The sequence below is a fragment of the Mytilus galloprovincialis genome, chromosome 4 (assembly GCF_965363235.1).
Source record: "Mytilus galloprovincialis chromosome 4, xbMytGall1.hap1.1, whole genome shotgun sequence".
Taxonomy (NCBI): domain Eukaryota; kingdom Metazoa; phylum Mollusca; class Bivalvia; order Mytilida; family Mytilidae; genus Mytilus; species Mytilus galloprovincialis.
Window position 1 is genome coordinate 102,454,741 of NC_134841.1, and position 19,665 is coordinate 102,474,405.

Genomic DNA, 19,665 nt, shown 5'->3' on the forward strand with positions numbered 1-19,665 from the left:
GTAACTAAATTTAAGTAGCACAAATAATTTCATCTCTTCCTGTCATTGATCTGTGCTACTTGAGTTAATGTAGCTGTCTATAGCAAAGAGATTATAAAGACTGAATTATTTGGGTTATGTAATAAGAAACCATACATTTGGAAAGTCAAATACCTGTGTGTTCCTTTTTGAGAGTTGTAAAGTGACCTATAGTTGTTTTAAAACTTCAACATCATTTTGTGGAGAGGTGTTTCATTGGCAATCATACCACATCTTCTTATTTTTACTTACAAGATATGAAGTAAAGACATCGAGTATTCGTCACAACACAGACTTTTAGTTTGAAGAAGAACTACAAAGTTTTAAACTATTATAAAACCTAAAGATGAATAATTCCATACTTTTGTGATATGGCACATTTTGCTTATAATGGACAATTGAAAAGTTGATGCGCAAATACCCCATAACAATTTAACATTACTGTCTGACAGATTCATATAAACAGTGTATTTATTAAATATATATACAAATGTGTTTAGTATAAGCAAAATTATATATTTGAATAAACAGAAAGTTTCAGCAAGTGGTAGGTGGTAGAGAGTATCAAAAGTTCAAATCTTCACACATTGCTGATATTTGTAAGAGGTTAATTCTATGGAGATAATGAAGGTTAATTTCTGATAGTGAATATTGTTCTTTCAATCTTGTCTGATTCAGAAGAGGAAAAAAAACATTGTTTCTATAATAGATTATCGACCAGTGCTTTCTGGACCAATTTCTTTAGGGAAATATAATACTTTATATAATTACTGTATTATTGAGCATTAGAGAGGGACACTAAGAAATAGTAGTTATATATATGCATTTAGACAATGTTCATTACAAGTCATTTGGGATGGCTGGTATTAGTTTCAATTGGTTTAAATTTTAGTTGATGTATTGTACTGTTTCATTTCATCAAACATCAGTATGATAGGGTTTTCATTTTGTATGCATGCAAACATAATAAAAAAGTTACATTCCTTTACTGATGATACACGTTGATTGAACCTAAAATCCAAGAAATATAAAATATTTACCATAGTGTAAAAAAACCTAGGGGGAAACTTTAGCCATACATGCATCTTTTAAAGTACCAGCATTTTTTGGTTTGTATAATTACAATTTACATGCATATACATCTATCAGTGTTACTGATGATATAACTTGATTGAATCTAAAATCCACAGTTGATATTAAATATTTACCAGTGTAAAAAAGCTAGTATAATCATACATCTTTTATAGAAAAACCTGCTTGTTTTGACAATGTGTTACTGTATGTTGAGGAAGTGATAGCTCTGTGAAGCACATATGCATACATGTGGTTTTACTTGAGAGTGATTGACACTTCACCTTAGTAAAGTTCAGGGGAACTCTTAGGTTCTTGTTTTCACTGTCTGGGCATACAATGAGACATAACTAATATTATAAGATGTGGTAACAATGTAAATATAGATCTGAAGATTCATCTTGTGAATAAGAAATGGTTGATACATCCAACATTTCATGATCAGAAATTATGTATGTGTTTGTGGTGTGACATTTCTATCAAGTAATTGTAATTGGAATCAAAAATGACTTTTTTTTAGGGGAAAATCAAAATTCTCTATACACTTGTATTAATAGAATAATTAATCGAAGAATTAAAATAGAGATGGCCCAACTACAAATTAATTCACGTATGCACATAGTGCATGAGTTAATTATCAGTGCTGTTCGGTCACAAGTTGAATATTATTTGATATTTGAATTCTTTGAATTATATATATAGAAAAGTAGCAAAACCTAAATTATATATATAAGAATAAGATGCCAGTGTTTTTAAAACTGCTTGAAATTTATGAATCATAGACACAATTTTCTATATATGGCTATTGTAATACATTTATAAAGCAATATATAGAACATTATTCATAAAAAAACTATGTGCTACAACTCTACTAAGAAAGAAGTATTGATTATGGGAACATGTTGGATGTAGATATTACAGAAACCTGTTACTTATTTACACATTCCTTAAATATTTAAAAAGTAAACTCTGTATAACGAGACTACTGAGTCTCAGTAGTCTCAAGGCAATATATATAGTCGGGGTTTTTTTTGGCAATCATAGTTATAGCCACACAGAATTATTGTATTATAGGTCATAGGGGTTCTGGTGGTATTTTATATGTTATAAGTGTCAAGGTCAGAAAGCAACAGTAGTAATGTAGCCTGGAAACTTCTTAGTTAAATGTACACATATCACTGTAAATATTGTAATTTGTAGACTTTGTCAAATTAGTATAGATCAGAATACTGTAATAATCTAAAACCTTTAATTATAATAAACTTCTTTGTTCCAAAAAATTGTGCCCAATATATAATTCCAAAGCAAACTTTTAAATTGAAGGTATTCTATGTAAGGTTTCATTTCATATCCTAAGTAAATAGTTTTCACTTTTCATTTATATGTCTTGTCAAGAGCAATAATTGTAGGTTTCCTTGAGCAGAGAGACAGTTGGATTAAGGGTAGGGTTGGGATAATCCTCAGTAAACAAAGTGAAAGAAAAAGGAAAAGATTTAGCTTTGAAATATTTGAAATTAAGCAGATGGATTATTTGAAATTAAGCAGATGGATTTGTAGTGCATTCAATTGGTTGTAAGTAAAAAATTATACAAAGCAATACAACTTTCGTATTAAACAACAAAAACCACATTTATTTAACTGTGGTGATGAATTTTGTCATTTTCCTCATCCAGAAAGGATGTATATTTAAAGTGTTTCATAATTGGATTACTTAAGAGTCTTCCGTTTTATAATAGTAGTTTTCCCCACGCATGTTTAATGAAGGCTTTTCCACTAATGACAATGTTTAGCACCATGTTATATATATATATATATGAATCTGTTTAATAGGTCATACAAAGACATTGTTTTTCTGCTTCATTTGGTATTTTTCATATCTGCTGTCAGAAAGAACTAGCATACTTTGACAGTCTGTTAAGAATAAAAAGATGATGATATAAGATTTGTTTGAGGCATCTCAACTCCTCCAATGAACCATCTTTATAACTGGCAATGTAAAGTATATCTTTTCCTAATCAATGAGGGTTTTGTTCATTAATGAAAGTGAACCTGTAGCTGCTCACATCTGTGTGTGGCTGAAGCCCGCCTTTGAGTGCGGTATTTTCTTGCTGTGTTAAAGACCAATCTGCTCTTTGGTCGGGTTGTTATCTCTTTGACATATTCCCCATTTCCATTTTAATTTTATTGATAGGGATGATAGGCTATTGAATATTTGTGAATATTATTACACATACAGGCATGCGCCGGAAAGTAATCCTCAAAAAGTTGATGGTATTCCGTAACTAAAGAAGAAGAAGAAGAAGATTACTTCAAATAAACTGCAAAGACAGTCTTAATCTCTCAGAAATACTCTTTCAGTCATGCCAGTTTAGGCTTATTATTTACATTTTTCTTTTTTAGGCTATTGAATATTTGTGAACATTATTACTTCAATTAAACTGCAAAGACAGTCACAGTCTCAGAAATACTCTTTCAGTCATGCCATTAACATATTGTTGACCTTTATTTTTTCTACTTTCAGGTTTCCGTTGCTGGGACTGTGAGGATGTTGATATCAATGATGAGTTGGCCCACATTGCCAATGCAGCTGAGCTTGGTGTGGAAGGACCAAATGGTTGGTATATTTATTGATATTTATATATGTAAGACAATTGATACACAAATGTTAAATGAAGACTATATGAAATAAAGAAATTGAAAGTAAAATTATAAAAATATCATCTGAGGAAAATTCAAAATGGAAAGTTCCTAATCAAAAAACAAAATGAAAAGCTCAAACACATCAAACTAATAGATTGATGGTTAATTTAAGGAATAAAAGATATCCTACGGGTAAACATTTCACGTACAGAAACATGTTAAGTTTATACAATGACCAAACTAAATCTTTACACTCAGAATGTAGTAAAAATGATGAACACTTTTATTTCTTCCCTATATATCATATAGTAAGTTATCTTTAGTTCAAATCAACCACTTAACAAATATTATTGACAAATTTGTACAAAATTCTATTTATAGTAAAAGTAATGATTATATTTGGTTATTGAGAGATATCTAAGATAATATTTAAGGGGAGACAACTTTGAAACTTCCTAAACCAAATTACAAATTTTAACATAACCATTAATTCTCATTAATACCCTAAGATTAAAGTAGGGTCCATATGTTTTATTCAAAACTATATCTAGTATACATAGGATGCCTTTATAAAAAGAATGGTTCTATGGCTGCCATTATATTGATTAAGCGGACCTATTTTTTATGTGCGATCTATGAATTGATATATGTAGATCCAATATTTTGACAAATTCAATTGCTTCTATAATTTGAAATGCACACACTGATTATCTCCCATGGTTATGCCTGTTGACAATATTGGTCTATTTTTCTATATTTTAGTAAAAATTTGATTAAATTACCTGAAAATTTTTAAATCTATTAACACATGTTAAATGTTTTAAAACCCATCAGACAGTGAAGGAATATGTAAGTAATTTTGGTGGACATCATATTGCAAGGTGTTGTTTGTTTTTCATCACATCACATCACATCAAATCATTTCATTTTGATGACATTTATACAAAATACTTTCAGTCGACATTATGTACATGTATAAATGTTAGTTCTTGCTTGAACTGGTTCTAAGCTAAATCATTGCTAAATTTCTTTTTACCTCCATCAGCCTTATGAATACACACTTTCCTTCTTTAATAGTAGGCTTTTTAAAAAACACTCATTGTGTATTTTGAGATGCCCCCTTAGATATGGTACTGCATGCTGGGATGTAGATGTATTTTCCTTATTGCTGGTTATTTCTGGTTACTGCTTGTTATTGATTAAAACTGGGTATTACAGTGATTGATTTAATAAGCATGAATCATTGATTTGGTCATATGTCACCATGTATAGTAGTAGTTTATAGGATTGTATAATATAAATATTGTTGGAGAATAATGACATTAGGACAGATAACCCAATAGTCTGTTGGGAGAGCAATACTATTCCACAATACCTTTAACGGAAACCACAGATTTGTATAGTGAAATCCTTGCAGAAACTTAAAGATTGAGAAGCAAAAAAACAATTAAGAACCTTGGGTAAACTTTTGATACTTTTCAAGGATTCAATATACCTCATGGCCTTGACAATTTATTCTAAAGTCATTTAAATTATTTAACTACAGGGTAAAAATAGAGAGAAAACATTTACAGTAATAAATCTGGAGAATTAGGCCAAACCTTAAGAGCTTATGTGTTACTATTTGTACAAATACCCAGCAAAACCCCAAATAGAGACAGATACCTTATGTTGGCTTCATTGTACCTGCAAAACCCTTTGGAGACAGACTTTTTATTTTGGCTGCATCTGAAATTGGCAAAATCCCTTTGGAGACAGACATTTTAGTTTGGCATCATTTGTACTTGGCAAAACCCCTTTAGAGACAAGACATTTTATTTTAGCTTCATTTGTACTCCGCAAAACCCCTTTGGAGATATATATTTTATTTTGGCTTCATTTGTACTCAGCAAAACATTTTCAAGCTTCTAAATGTTGTTTGTGTCATATTCGTAAATCAAAGATGTCCAATAAAATTATTTATTCTAAATTCTTTCTCTGTATTTTCTCTACAGAACATTTGTAAATTAAAGTTATTAAAAACATGTTAGAACATATGGGTTGTCTTGATAATGTCTGGAGAAAGTTTATTATCATCAGTGAGGTCATACCTTTCATCAGGAAGAAAATTATCTTTTTCACTCAGAATGAATTAGATTTCCCAATGAGTAATGTGTATCAACTAACATGTAAAACGCATGTTATCTTGGCATGCAGCCAATTAATGCATGTGCTTTCAATTGATCATTGTCAATCATACTAAGGCATGACAAAAAAGTAGGAGGAATGTTTGGATAATCTTATGTTTGTCAATTGACCATGTACATGTTAATACATAAGATGAGTGTAAATTTTATAATCCGTTGATATCATTAGGTGTAATAGTGTGTTTATCTTACTTCATTGATTCCTGCAGTTAGTGATGCAATAACACATTTGTTTAGGTTTGGAAGGGGGTGACTGACTAAAAAGATTAGTTTTATATTATTTTCATATAGACTGGTTTTATGAGTATTCAGACAACTCATGAATCTCTCCAAATACAGAGAGGGAATGGATGTCATGTACATTATATACATGCCCCTGTTGCAGCAAGGGTGGGGTGGCCTTTAGTTTGACCTTTGTCCATGGAAACATCCCTAAATTAATTTCCGTTTTCGGTTTTTAGTTGTCATTCTACTAAATGTTATGAAACAATGCTTATTACAACCAAACACAGATCAAGTTTGAATCTGCCAGGGTGGTGTCAATTTTATTTTTGTGTTATGTCCCTTTATAATTTATTGAAATAAATTGTCTTACTTACAAGTGTGGGACATCTGTGTCAAATTGACACATTTTTTATTTATTTATTTTTTTAAAAAATTATCATATCCTGAGTCTAGGAATAAAATTTATATTTTTATCCCTCATTCGATCCGCTACTTATACTACTTATAAACAGAATAATTTAATCTCTGATCTCCAGCTTGGAAGCAATACCTTGTTATATATAAGGACGTCACAGATCAGATCTGTCAGACAAAGACTTCCTATTTTCCAATATTTGGAGTGGAGGCATGCGCTATAACATGACAACATGTATCAATCCTTGCTACTTCATACAAATTTTATTATACTTTTTAAAACAAAACCTTTTAAATTTTGGCAAAGTAATGAATTTATTGCTAACAGCAAAATCAATTTACTTAATTTTGAACTTGTAAATTCATGCAAGGTGCAATTTTGTCAATTAGAAGAAGATAGCAAATAGCTTTATTTATTTTTCTTAAAGATTAGTTTCTGTGTGGTAATACTCTTTAAATCAGTATGGATTATGATAAAGAGTAAATAATGATTAATTTACACCTACATCTCAAGGTCATATTGCATATTCTGAAATGCATGGATATCCATTTTAATAGTTATTTTATGGTGTGGGATAGTCTTTTGTATAGTACATTTTGTTTTTAGAAACCATCTCGAGGGAAGATCTATCAGGAACTACAATATATTGTATCAAAATGTTTTCTTGGTCTGGTTGGCACATCTTTGATTGTTTCTGTTAAATTTATTCAGAACTTAAAACTTGGTACAATTTAAAGCAGAATTATTGCATACAAACCCAGTGGCGGATCCAGAGTGGTATCGGTTTGGAACCCCCTTTTTTTCGACAAATAATAATGCATTTAAATGGGGACATATGGTTGAAAACACCCCCACCCCCCTTTATCCAAGGTTGGGAACATCCACTCCCTTTTGAAAATGGCTGGATCCTCACCTACACACTTGTCTATTGTTGATGATTGTGTTATGCCCTCTAAATGTGTTGATATTCTTGTTGGGTTTCTGGCTCATTGATGTCAAAGCCCACTCCTCTTTTTATTAATACAACTCCATAGAGGAAAGTAATAATCTGCTACCTAGTCACATTTCAACCATTCTGCTATCTGATAACTAATAATTGCTGAAAGTGGCGTTAAATGTATGATAATAAGTTACAGTAGAATACTTTTATCTTTGTACATTATGAAGTGTTATAAAAGTAATTGGCATTAAATTCTTTATAAGATAATATTTGATGGTGTATTGGTTTTATAATCTTCATTAAATGATATTTTGATCAAAATAAGGCACATTAAGATTACCGCATCGTCTGCTGTTCAAGCAAAGAATTGTCCGTCTGCTATTTAAGCAATGCACTGTCGTCTGCTGTTTAAGTTAGGAATCGATACAAGTCTGAAAGGTATGCATGTAAATGAGCATGTTTGTCATGGGTCGAACTAAAGTAAATCAGAGTTGACAATGATGTTTGAATGAATTGTCAGAGATTTAACAGGGGACTTGAATTAATTAATTTTTGTACCTTTTCTTTATGACTTCCCAGGTCTTAGAAACCTTGCAAATAAAATGTTTTGTCATATCCACGGCTAAACACTGCATGATGTCTTTGCTTTGTTTGATTGATATAAAAAGATTAAAAACATACATGTATCTTTGTATAGTATGCAAACAGAATATTTTATTGAATACCTGCTTGTTATTCTTGTGTACTGTACATGTATATGTGTTACATATGTTATGTGTATGTGTCTTATAAATGTCCCTTATGTTGCATGTTGTTTTTGTCGAGACTGCAACTTTTGTTGCAGAAAGCTCGACATAGGGATAGTGATCCGGCGGCGGCGTTAGCTAACTTCTTAAAAGCTTTATATTTTAGAAGGTGGAAGACCTGGATGCTTCATACTTTGTATATAGATGCCTCATGTTACGAAGTTTCCGTCAGTCACATGTACAATGACCTTGACCTCATTTTCATGGTTCAGTGTCCACTTGAAAAAAAAGTTCAGATTTTTTGTAATGTTGAATTCTCTCTTATTATAAGTAATAGGATAACTATATTTGATATGTGCGTACCTTGCAAGGTCCTCATGTCTGTCAGACAGTTTTCACTTGACCTCGACCTCATTTCATGGATCAGTGAACAAGGTTAAGTTTTGGTGGTCAAGTCCATATCTCAGATACTATAAGCAATAGGGCTAGTATATTCGGTGTATGGAAGGACTGTAAGGTGTACATGTCCAACTGGCAGTTGTCATCTGACCTTGACCTCATTTTCATGGTTCAGTGGTTATAGTTAAATTTTTGTGTTTTGGTCTGTTTTTCTCATACTATATGCAATAGGTCTACTATATTTGTTGTATAGAATGATTGTAAGGTGTACATGTCTAGCGGGCAGATGTCATGTGACCTTGACCTCATTTTCATGGTTCAGTGGTCAAAGTTAAGTTTTTGAGTTTTGGTCTTTTTATCTAATTCTATATGCCATAGGTCAACTATATTTGGTGAATGGAAATATTTTATGATCTTTATGTCAGTCGCGCAGGTTTTATTTGACCGTGACCTCATTTTCACGGTTCATTGCACAGTGTTAAGTTAATGTGTTTTGGTCTATTTTTCTTAAACTATAAGTAATAGGTCAACTATATATGTTGTAGAGAAGCATTGGTAGCTGTACATGTCTGCCTGGCATGGTTCATCTGACCTTGACCTCATTTTCAAGGTTCATTGGTCTATATTTAGTTATCTTGGTTAATGTTCTGTTTGTGTGATAGTTGTAATAAAGCTTAGCTTTATACTTAGGACTATCAACATAATATCAATGATTAGTAAAGAAGGCGAGACATTTCAGCGTGTGCACTCTTGTGTATAATACTTATGATTTGACCCTTGCTGTGTTTTTAATAAGAACCAGAACCTAATATCAGTACATTGAATGTGATTGTCTTCCAATCTGTAATATTTTAATACTAAAAATTCAGAAATTATTGTGGGTAAATGGGGCATTTATTATTGCGATTTCAGAAAAAGCTGCACACAAACATGTGTATCAGAGTTCTTATTATTACAATACTCACCTAGTCGCATTATTCGCAATAATAAAACCGGGCAATAGTTTCTGAATTTCCAGTTATTTTAAAACATCTCCATGCAAAATTTTTACAGTGTTATTTTAAAATTTGTATCTTCAATAATCCATAAAGAAAAGGTTGTTTGACTACTAAAACTAGAGATGTAATAGAATTGAGAATGGAAATGGGGAATATGTCAAAGAATCAACAACCTGACTTAAGAGCAGACAACAGCCGTAGTCCACAAATGGGTGAAAATCCTACACCCAGAGGTGATGTTTGTTTGACTATTTTTAAGATACTTGTAAGGCCCTTTGCTCATTAAGACCTGTAATTGTTTTACTATTGGTTTTAGGTCATCTTTCATATTATATAAACATAATTCATGTTTTTGATAGTACCAGTATATATGTATATGTCACATAGATTCATAATTCTAGGGGAGACTTAATTTTTTCCTAGGCTTGACGATTTAGAATGTTACAGGAAATTTTTGAACTGACAATTCCATTTTCAGATCATCTCTTATCCATTTCCACTCTATAGAAATTTTATTGATTGATTGTTATAGGTTGATGGATTAGTTGTTGCACAGTCAAAAATATGAATGTATCAACATTTTGGCAGATGTTTATTATACTTTATTTATTTCAGGTGAACGAGTACTTAACTATGGTACAGAAAAGATGGCCTCCATGATAGTTGTCAACTCTCATCTGGAAACATTGGTGGCAGCACTGAAAAATTTCTTGACCTTAAGTGCTCCGTACAAGCATTTGATATACGCTGGTCACTTCTTCTCTGGTAATGGAGCTTGGGTGTTACAGGATGACACTTTCTCTATTGCAAGCTTCGCTCAAATGTGTAAAGATAAAGAAATCGAAGATGCGATAAAACAACAAAATGGTGGACAGATTAATTTCTACTTCAGCAAAGGAGGTGAATGGAAAGCTGACAGCTTAAAGAAACTAGAAGTTTTCAAAAACACTGTTGTAAAAGTTAGTTCTGACGAAAAATCTTTAGATAATGTTCATGGTGTATTGCAATTTACTGCCTACATTGCAAGCTTTATTAACGCTAAAACATCAGAAGATTTGTTGAGAACATCTGATGTGGTAGGAAGTATTAGATTTAACAAGCCTACGTTATATATCTTCCCTGGAAGTGAAGGAGATTCATCATTGTTTGGTGTTAGCGGCTTTAATCTTTTGATCAATGGTGGATACAGTAGAAAAGCTTGTTTCTGGGACCTTACCAGACATCTAGATCGTATTGATGCATTTCTTATGACACATTTAGGCACTGATAATGTATTTGGAATAAGCACCTTGCTGAAGCGGAAGAGTACAGAATATATTCATCCAGAAATAGGTCACATGTATTTGAATGGTTCAGACAAAGTCAGTCATTCAGCAGTAGTCAATGGTCAGGCAGATAAGGAACCTAGTTTATGCATCAATTTGTCTGATGAAGGAAGTAGATTAATTGAATATGCAAAACAACTTGGACATGTTCCACAACAATGCACACGTCCAATGACTTCTCAGCCATTACAGCCAATTAATCTGTATCACAAAGTAGGTCACGGATCATTGAATATGTATGTTTTGAATCCAGTCTCAGACAGTAAAGAACTAAAAGACTTTTATCAACATTGGAACAAGCACTTGTCTGAACATGGTTCCCTGCACCAGATACCAATTCAGAACCAGTTGTCAGTATGTACACTTCTTGTCTGGCAACCAGCAGATCCAAATGAAAAAATTACTAGAATTTTCTTTCCTGGAAATGCACCCCAGTACAAACTATTAGAAGGATTAGAAAAAATGAAGCACCTAGATATATTGAAACATGCATCTTGTACTGCAAAAGATTTGGAAAGTAAACCAACCTCTGCAACAAAAAGGAATTCTTTGGCTGCACGTCCAGCTCCAAGTAAACCCCCTGTAAAATCAGCTGAACCGGCCACTGCTAGAAGTTCAAAACCTGTAAGTGAAGTTAGACGAACATCAGAATTGAGAGCCTCTGCAGATAAGAAAACATCAGAAGTAAAATCTTCATTTGAACGCAAAAAGCCTGAACCGAAAAAAGAGGAAAGTAAACCACCACCCTCTAAACCAAGAGTCCCAACAGCATCCTCTTTAAGGGCAGATAAAGGTTCAAAAGAGGATGAGAATAAGAAGACAGCAAAGAAAGATGATAAAGCAAGTAAGCCAACAAAAACCGCTCCCGCTGCTAAGACAACTACAAAGGCTAAAGCTGAGACTAAGGCTAAAAAGGACTCCCCCACCAAAGCACCAGAAAAACCTGTAGAAAAAGTGGAGGAAGAAGTGAAAGAAAAAGTGGAGGAAGAAGTGAAAGAAAAAGTAGAGGAAAAAGAAGAGAAGAAAGAAGTAGTTGAAGAAGTGCCAATTGTTGAGGAACCTCCTGTAGCTGTAGTTGAACCGATGCAGGAATCATTACTGGATCTCTCTCCTAATGAACCAGTTGTTGATCTTTCTCCTAATGAACCAGTTGTGGATAGTGGATTAATGACAGATACTGGTGCTAGTGAAGTAAAGGAGGCATCACCAGAGCCACTACCTAATCCTACTGATGAGTATGACCAATCGAATACCTCCTCTCCTGATGACCTTGACTTGATGGGAATTGGAGGAGCTGAGATGGGAAATAAGATGATGGAGAGTTTCCATGAAGGTTACAATGGAGGAGATTTAATGTCAAACGGAACACCTACTGAGGAACAGGGGCAGAACTTGAATAATTTTGGAATATATGATGACAACGTAGATGTCCAGCCAGAAGCTCTACCAGAACCTGTTGAATACCCAGCACAGGAAGCTTTCTCACAACCTGATATGATCCCAGTTAACGATAGAAAGAGTAATGAGGAGAAACCTCTGATATCTGGAATGGCACCCATTGAACCTGATGTTGTACAAGGTCTTGAACCAGATGTAGATCTAACAACAGCCACTACATCAACTCCACTAGATGATAAACCTCTATTTGATTTTGATTCCTCCGAAAAATCTATCCCTTCAGCTGAAAGTGAACCACTTCAACCAACAACACAAGACCCAATGCAGAAGTCATTGTATGGTGATGATATACCAGATCAGGGTTCAGAGGCATTTGAATCATTGACAAATTCTGAATCTTTGATGTCCAGCAAAGCAGCTGACATTGCAGAACTTGACCAAACATCAGAAGATTTGATGCAAAAAAGTATGACTACTAGCCAAGAAATGGATCACCATGAAGATGATAATGCTATGGAGAGGGAAATCCAGGGAGATAACCCACCTGATGTAGTACAAGTTCAGGAAAAGTTTGAAGATGAAGATATTGTGGAATCACAAAACAAAATACAAGAAAATATTATTGAATCACAAGGCAGGATGCAGGAAACCATTGGAGAAGTAGATGAGGATGAAATCTCACCTGATGAAAATGACAGTCAGGTTGATGTGAGTGAACGTAACTTAGATGGCTTAGAAGATAACAAAGGACAGTTAGACGAAGAAAAGGGGGATGATGAATCTCCATATGCATTTGAAAATAAAGCTTTTACTCAAGGTGCAGAAGGTAACGAGAAAGAAAGTTCTCCAGAACCAAAAGAGGAGAAAGATTTTGATCTCACTGAACCAGAGGTTAAAGGTCAAGATGAGAAAGATTTTGATCTCACTGAACCAGAGGTTAAAGGTCAAGATGAGATTATTGATGAAGGTTCCATCAGTCCAGATGAAGGTGTAGTTGAGGACAAATTTGCTGAAGAAGAGGAGGATTATTTACATGATGACGATAAAGATTTAGCATATGTTAAACAAGGTGGAGTTGGTATTGATGTTCACGAACAGGAAAATGAAGAACAACAAGTTAAGGAGTCTTTGGATGGAACACATGAACAATATAATGATTCACTAGAGGTGTCTAACATTCCTGAAGCCTTTGAAAAGGATGAAACACCTGACCCTAAAGAAATACAGTCAGGAGGTGGTCTTGAAACTCTATCTGAAAAAGAAACACCAGAAGAAAGACCTTTGGAATCCATGGACCCATATGATCCATTTTGTTCTGGTAGTCCAAATATGCCATCCATGCAAACATCAGATCCATTTGCACAATATGAGGAGCAAAGAAGTTCTTCCGAATCTCCTTCAGAAGAAGCCAAGCCAGTAAATGGATTGAGTTTTGATCCTTATGGTGCTCAATCACAGAGTCCATTTGGTGAGGCAGCTTTCAAGGAGAATATGGAGGCTGAAGAGTTGGAGAAAAAACAGTCAACTAATCCTTTTGATCCAGAAGCAGAATGGGGAAAACCAATGGGCCTACCTTCTCCCCCACCCCCAGATGCAGGTGCTAAGCCACCAGCAGGAAATGGCAAACCATCTTCAGCTAAAAAGACGGCCAAGCCAGATCCAGCTAAAAATGGTGTGAAAAAAGATCCTCTAGCTACCAGTAGAGCAAAAGCTAAATTAGATACATCTTCAAATGGGCCATCCAGCAAGCTCAATACAACTAGGACCAGGCCTGCAAGTGCTGCTGAACCAAAGTCTAAGCCTTCCACTTCCCTGGGGAAAAGACCCTCAACATCTACAGGATCCAGTAGAGCAAGTCCAGCTGTAAAGACCCCTCCACTTCCACCATTTACACCATTCTACGTAGATCTGACATACATACCTAATCATGGAAATCCATCATATAGCGACATAGAATTTTTCAAACGAGTTAGAGCTAGATATTATGTCCTTAGTTCACTTTCACCTAACCCACAAACTCTCACAGCTTTAATGGAGGCAAAGGAAACTTGGGAAAACAAGAATTCAGAAGTCACACTAATACCAACCTATGATAATGATACTTTACGGCACTGGATGGGTCTCAATCGTGATAAATTGAGCGAGCTAAATATAGATGTAGGTCCTTCTGCAAGTCGTTGTACAATTCATCTTCAAGATCATGAAACGAGCTGCTCAGCCTACCGGTTAGAGTTCTAGTTGTGATAATAGACACTGTATATAATTTATTAACATTTCGACCAAGTTGCAACAAGGATGTGAGCTTAATAGTTGTTTCTTGTCCAGGCCACATTTTTGTGAATTCTGCATTGGCTGTCAATGTCGCAGCAGTGTTTTTTTTTACATTTTTGCCAGAAATTAGAAATAGTGTTCAAAGTGTAAATGAACGATATGTCTACATATTAAATTCAGCGCACCAGTTTTTACAGGATTATCTTATTGGATTATCCTTTTCTAATTTACATTTACCGTGGATACAAAATGAGTAAGATTCATACAGTTAAGAGAAATGATAGCAGTTGAACAGAACATTAATTACCAATTTTTGATCACTTTATGGAAACAGAAATATATGGTTACCGTTGGAACTGGAAGAAAGCAATCATTACCATGTGCAATAACATTTTTTATGCTTTAATAATGAACAATCATAAAAATCGTAAAACTGAACAATCGTAAAAATCGTAATTCTGAACAATCGTAAAAATCGTTATACTGAGCAATCGTAAGAATGCAGATATGTTTGTGATAATGTCTACAAAGTAATTAGATAGAGAAAAACTGTGGCCTTTTGTTAAATAATGTTTTTTTGTTTTTGAAACAATCTTTGTTTTTTTATAATTTTTTCTCTCTCTTTTTCAATGTTATAGGCATGTATTATGATTATTTTTTCTTATTTGTAAAATTCCAATTTGTTATGAAATATGTAAATTTTGAACACAGTCTATCAATTTTGTATCTGTCAAAGAAAGAAGACTAGTGATAGTTTTAAAACAGTACTTTACATTAAGAAATAAGGATCAGAAGTGACATTAAAAACAAACTTTGTTCCTTTTGAGTTGAAGCAAACTTTGAACTTACTGAACACCTACCAAGGGTTGAATTATGACCTTACTGAACACCTATTTAATAAAGCAAGAGTGGAAAAGGTTGAACTCTGAACTTACTGAACACATATTTTATAAGGCAAGAGTTTAGGTGTTAACACATATTTTATAAGGCAAGAGTTTAGGTGTTAACACATATTTTATAAGGCAAGGGTTTAGGTGTTAACACATATTTTATAAGGCAAGGGTTTAGGTGTTAACACATATTTTATAAGGCAAGAGTTTAGGCGTTGAACCATCAGTGAACATCTATTGTGATTTTGCTTTAAGTGAAAGCAGAGATGCTTGTGTTATAAGATTTACTATAATGATAAAGCAGAGATGCTTGTGTTATAAGATTTACTATAATGATAAAGCAGAGATGCTTGTGTTATAAGATTTACTATAATGATAAAGCAGAGATGCTTGTGTTATAAGATTTACTATAATGATAAAGCAGAGATGCTTGTGTTATAAGATTTACTATAATGATAAAGCAGAGATGCTTGTGTTATAAGATTTACTATAATGATAAGGATTTGGTTGGTTTTTGCATCAAACTTATAACATAGATTGTAGAAATGAAAAAAAAATGTTTATTTAATCTCACTTATTTTTTATAATTAATATATATTTAATTTTCTTTGTTTATAACACTTATCAGTAGACTAAATCAATGAATAATACTTCTTGTGTGATATTTATATATGTGTTGTAGTGTATGTTTTTGATACACATCACAAACATGTATTGCCATATGTAGTCAGTATATTGTCACTGTCAGATTTTCGTTTTCTTTAAATACTTGAACAAAAAAAGAAAGATTTCATTAGGCTTTTTAAAAATGATTTACAATATGCAGACATTTATTACGCTTTTAAATGTGGTTTTCTTAATCATTATGATTTATATAAAAAGTCAAGGTCATCATACCAGCCTGCATACTGAGCAAATTGTTCACCAGTATATACCTGAAGTGAAAAATGAATAATTTCAACAGCTTGCAAGACAAATTCAGGCGTATCAATAAATAAGATCATATCAATAGCCAATATATATAAAATGTTTGAATCTTTTATATTGTAATGCAGATAAAATATAAAAACAGGCAACTGACATCATAATACGGACATATATGGCAAAGCATTTATTTGATAATTAGCTGAACAAATGAGGTTGTAAAGGGACCATTTCAAAAGTTTATTCTTTCGAATGTCTCTGTGTTTGATTGTGAGAAAACCTTTTTGTACAAATAATCGGCTGTGAGAAACAAAAAACAATAATTTAGAAAAATATAAGAAATTAATAGATATGTTGAAAGAGTGGGTTTGTGTAAAATATGTGAAAGCTTTTGATATACTTGTGTACACAATGCCTCCTTTGTTTATTGTTGATAAAATGTATAATGTTTGCATGATTACCTAAGGGGCTTACAAAGGGGAATGAAAGTTGTTAGAGTAGCTGATATGTTTTTTTATAAAATCAAACATTTGATTTACTAATTTTCAAGTCCTTCAAGTCCCTTCTTGGTAAATTTATATAGTGCTCAAAATCTAGTCAGTATTTAGCTAGGATCTCATTGGATGGAGGTAGACCTTTAATAATAGGCTTCCAACTAATTATATTAGGAGTAAGTTAATATATAGTACTGCTGGTAAAATTTGGAGATTTTTTATTTAGACCGTGTTAAAAAGTTCTATGTACTTGATGGATATAAAATATTATTTAACTGTTTAAATTTTAACTGTTTAAATGCCTATTGTTTAGTCTCCTAAAACAGAGATCTTATGCAATACAGTACAATTTACTGTCTCATAAATTTTGATAAGAAAATAAACTTTGAAATGTCTTTCTCAAAGGATTATAAGTTGATTAGTTGTATGAAAACTTTTTTATATGAAAGGAATTTATATTGTAAAGCTTTGTATATGGGCTTAAGATGTTATAGTATAGGTTTTGGTTTTATTTTAGACAGCAAAGAAATGTAGATAAAAGTGCAGATTCAGTAAAAAACTAATTACCGGTAGAAGAATTATTTTCTATTTCTGATTTTTCTAGTGAGAGACAATGGTTATGTCTTGACCCTTTAAATTCCTTTAAAATCAATATAACTTAATCAGTAAAACAAAAACCAAAAAAATGAGGTTTGCATGTGTTAATAATTGATAGCTTTATAGTTTAGGCCATCTTGAATTATTTATCTATAGGTAAAAAAGTAGTATCAGCATGCTGAAACTTCAGACTTGTCTGCTAAATTTTAATAGTCTTCAAAGTTAACTACAATCAAATGTACAATGGGAGACAACCCAATAAATTTTGAGTGGTGAAGGAAGTTCTCAAAATGTTTTGTATTTGTGTTGTGCAAATAAAAGGGTAAATTAAAATCACTGTTTTTTTTTAGATAGTAAAAGTATAACTTAGAAAGGGTTTGTGTCAAGTGTTTATATTAATTATATAAATTTGTATTCTATACCATTTAATTTCTATGCATTTTTAATTTGCCATTGTTTTTTTTATATATTTTCAAAGATAAAAGATTTATACACATGTTAAACCATTTATTCAAATTATAAGCTGTCTTTATGCATACCACTGTATTTCTAATGCCAAGCCATTATTTTCATTCCGTTCTGTTTTTGTGTGTTTATTGCCTATTGCATTGTTGTACATGTTTAATATTCTATGTGAACAACAAATAATGGCCGACATTAAATGTGCCTAAAGATAAGATTATCTTCAGTGTTATTAATTTGCCTGCAGAAATAAGAAACAGGAGTATTGATTGAGCGATGCATATAAACTATATAGAGTAAAAAAAGTTTGGCAATTATTATTTTAATTCTACATTAAAAAAAAATAAACAATTGAATAAAAGAAAACTATTGTAACAAAGAAAATAAACCATTAGAAGCAAACATGATGTCGATCAAAAAAAGACATTAAAATTTATTTCCATAGCTTTGAATTCTTTAAATCAAAATATGTTGCTCTGTATATATTACCCTCACTGAAGGGTCCGTAGTTATATACTATTATAGATGTGAGCTTACTTATATATTACCCTCACTGAAGGGTCCGTAGTTACATACTATTATAGATGTGAGCTTACTTATATATTACCCTCACTGAAGGGTCCGTAGTTACATACTATTATAGATGTGAGCTCTGTATATATTACCCTCACTGAAGGGTCCGTAGTTACATACTATTATAGATGTGAGCCTACTTATATATTACCCTCACTGAAGGGTCCGTAGTTACATACTATTATAGATGTGAGCTTACTTATATATTACCCTCACTGAAGGGTCCGTAGTTACATACTATTATAGATGTGAGCCTACTTATATATTACCCTCACTGAAGGGTCCGTAGTTACATACTATTATAGATGTGAGCTTACTTATATATTACCCTCACTGAAGGGTCCGTAGTTACATACTATTATAGATGTGAGCTTACTTATATATTACCCTCACTGAAGGGTCTGTAGTTACATACTATTATAGATGTGAGCCTACTTATATATTACCCTCACTGAAGGGTCCGTAGTTACATACTATTATAGATGTGAGCTTACTTATATATTACCCTCACTGAAGGGTCCGTAGTTACATACTATTATAGATGTGAGCCTACTTATATATTACCCTCACTGAAGGGTCCGTAGTTACATACTATTATAGATGTGAGCTTACTTATATATTACCCTCACTGAAGGGTCCGTAGTTACACACTGAAGGGTCTGTAGTTACACACTGAAGGGTCTGTAGTCACATACTATTATAGATGTGAGCCTACTTGGCCACTGTTTGCAGAAACTGAAGTTAAAGAAGATTTCTCTGCAGTTACCCGTGCTTTTGTAAATTTCCTGAACGTCTATTTGTGAAGCAAACCATTCTTATGGAAAGCATACAGGATTTAAAAATTTGTTTATAAATTTGGAATCAGATTTTCAAATCAGGTGAAATGTGAATTTGTAGAATTTGACTTTCCTAGCATGTGGTATGACAACCAGTGAAATATTCAGGAGATACAACAGAGTGAACATCCAGAGCTTGTACAAACATCTTCAACACACATGGAAAATCTTTGTATAACAGTATAAATCATAAAGAGAGTGCACATGCTGAAATGTCTCGTCTACTTTACTGAACATTGATTTTTTGTTGATAGTCC

At 32.8% G+C, this 19,665-nt stretch overlaps 1 protein-coding gene across 3 annotated transcripts in view; it reads left to right on the plus strand.

The window, feature by feature from the left end:
- The window catches only part of LOC143073663 (uncharacterized), a 33,994-nt gene extending 15,780 nt beyond the window's left edge, over window positions 1-18,214 (plus strand). For 2 of the 3 annotated variants that reach the window (XM_076249368.1, XM_076249369.1), the window contains exons 2-3: window positions 3,611-3,703; window positions 10,254-18,214. In XM_076249368.1, the coding sequence (XP_076105483.1) occupies window positions 3,611-3,703; window positions 10,254-14,599 (4,439 nt within the window). In that variant the 3' untranslated portion in view covers window positions 14,600-18,214. Of the gene's footprint in view, window positions 1-3,610; window positions 3,704-4,563; window positions 4,579-10,253 lie in introns of all 3 variants that reach the window. The other variant, XM_076249367.1, reaches the window with a different exon arrangement.
- The last annotated feature ends 1,451 nt before the right edge of the window (window positions 18,215-19,665 follow it).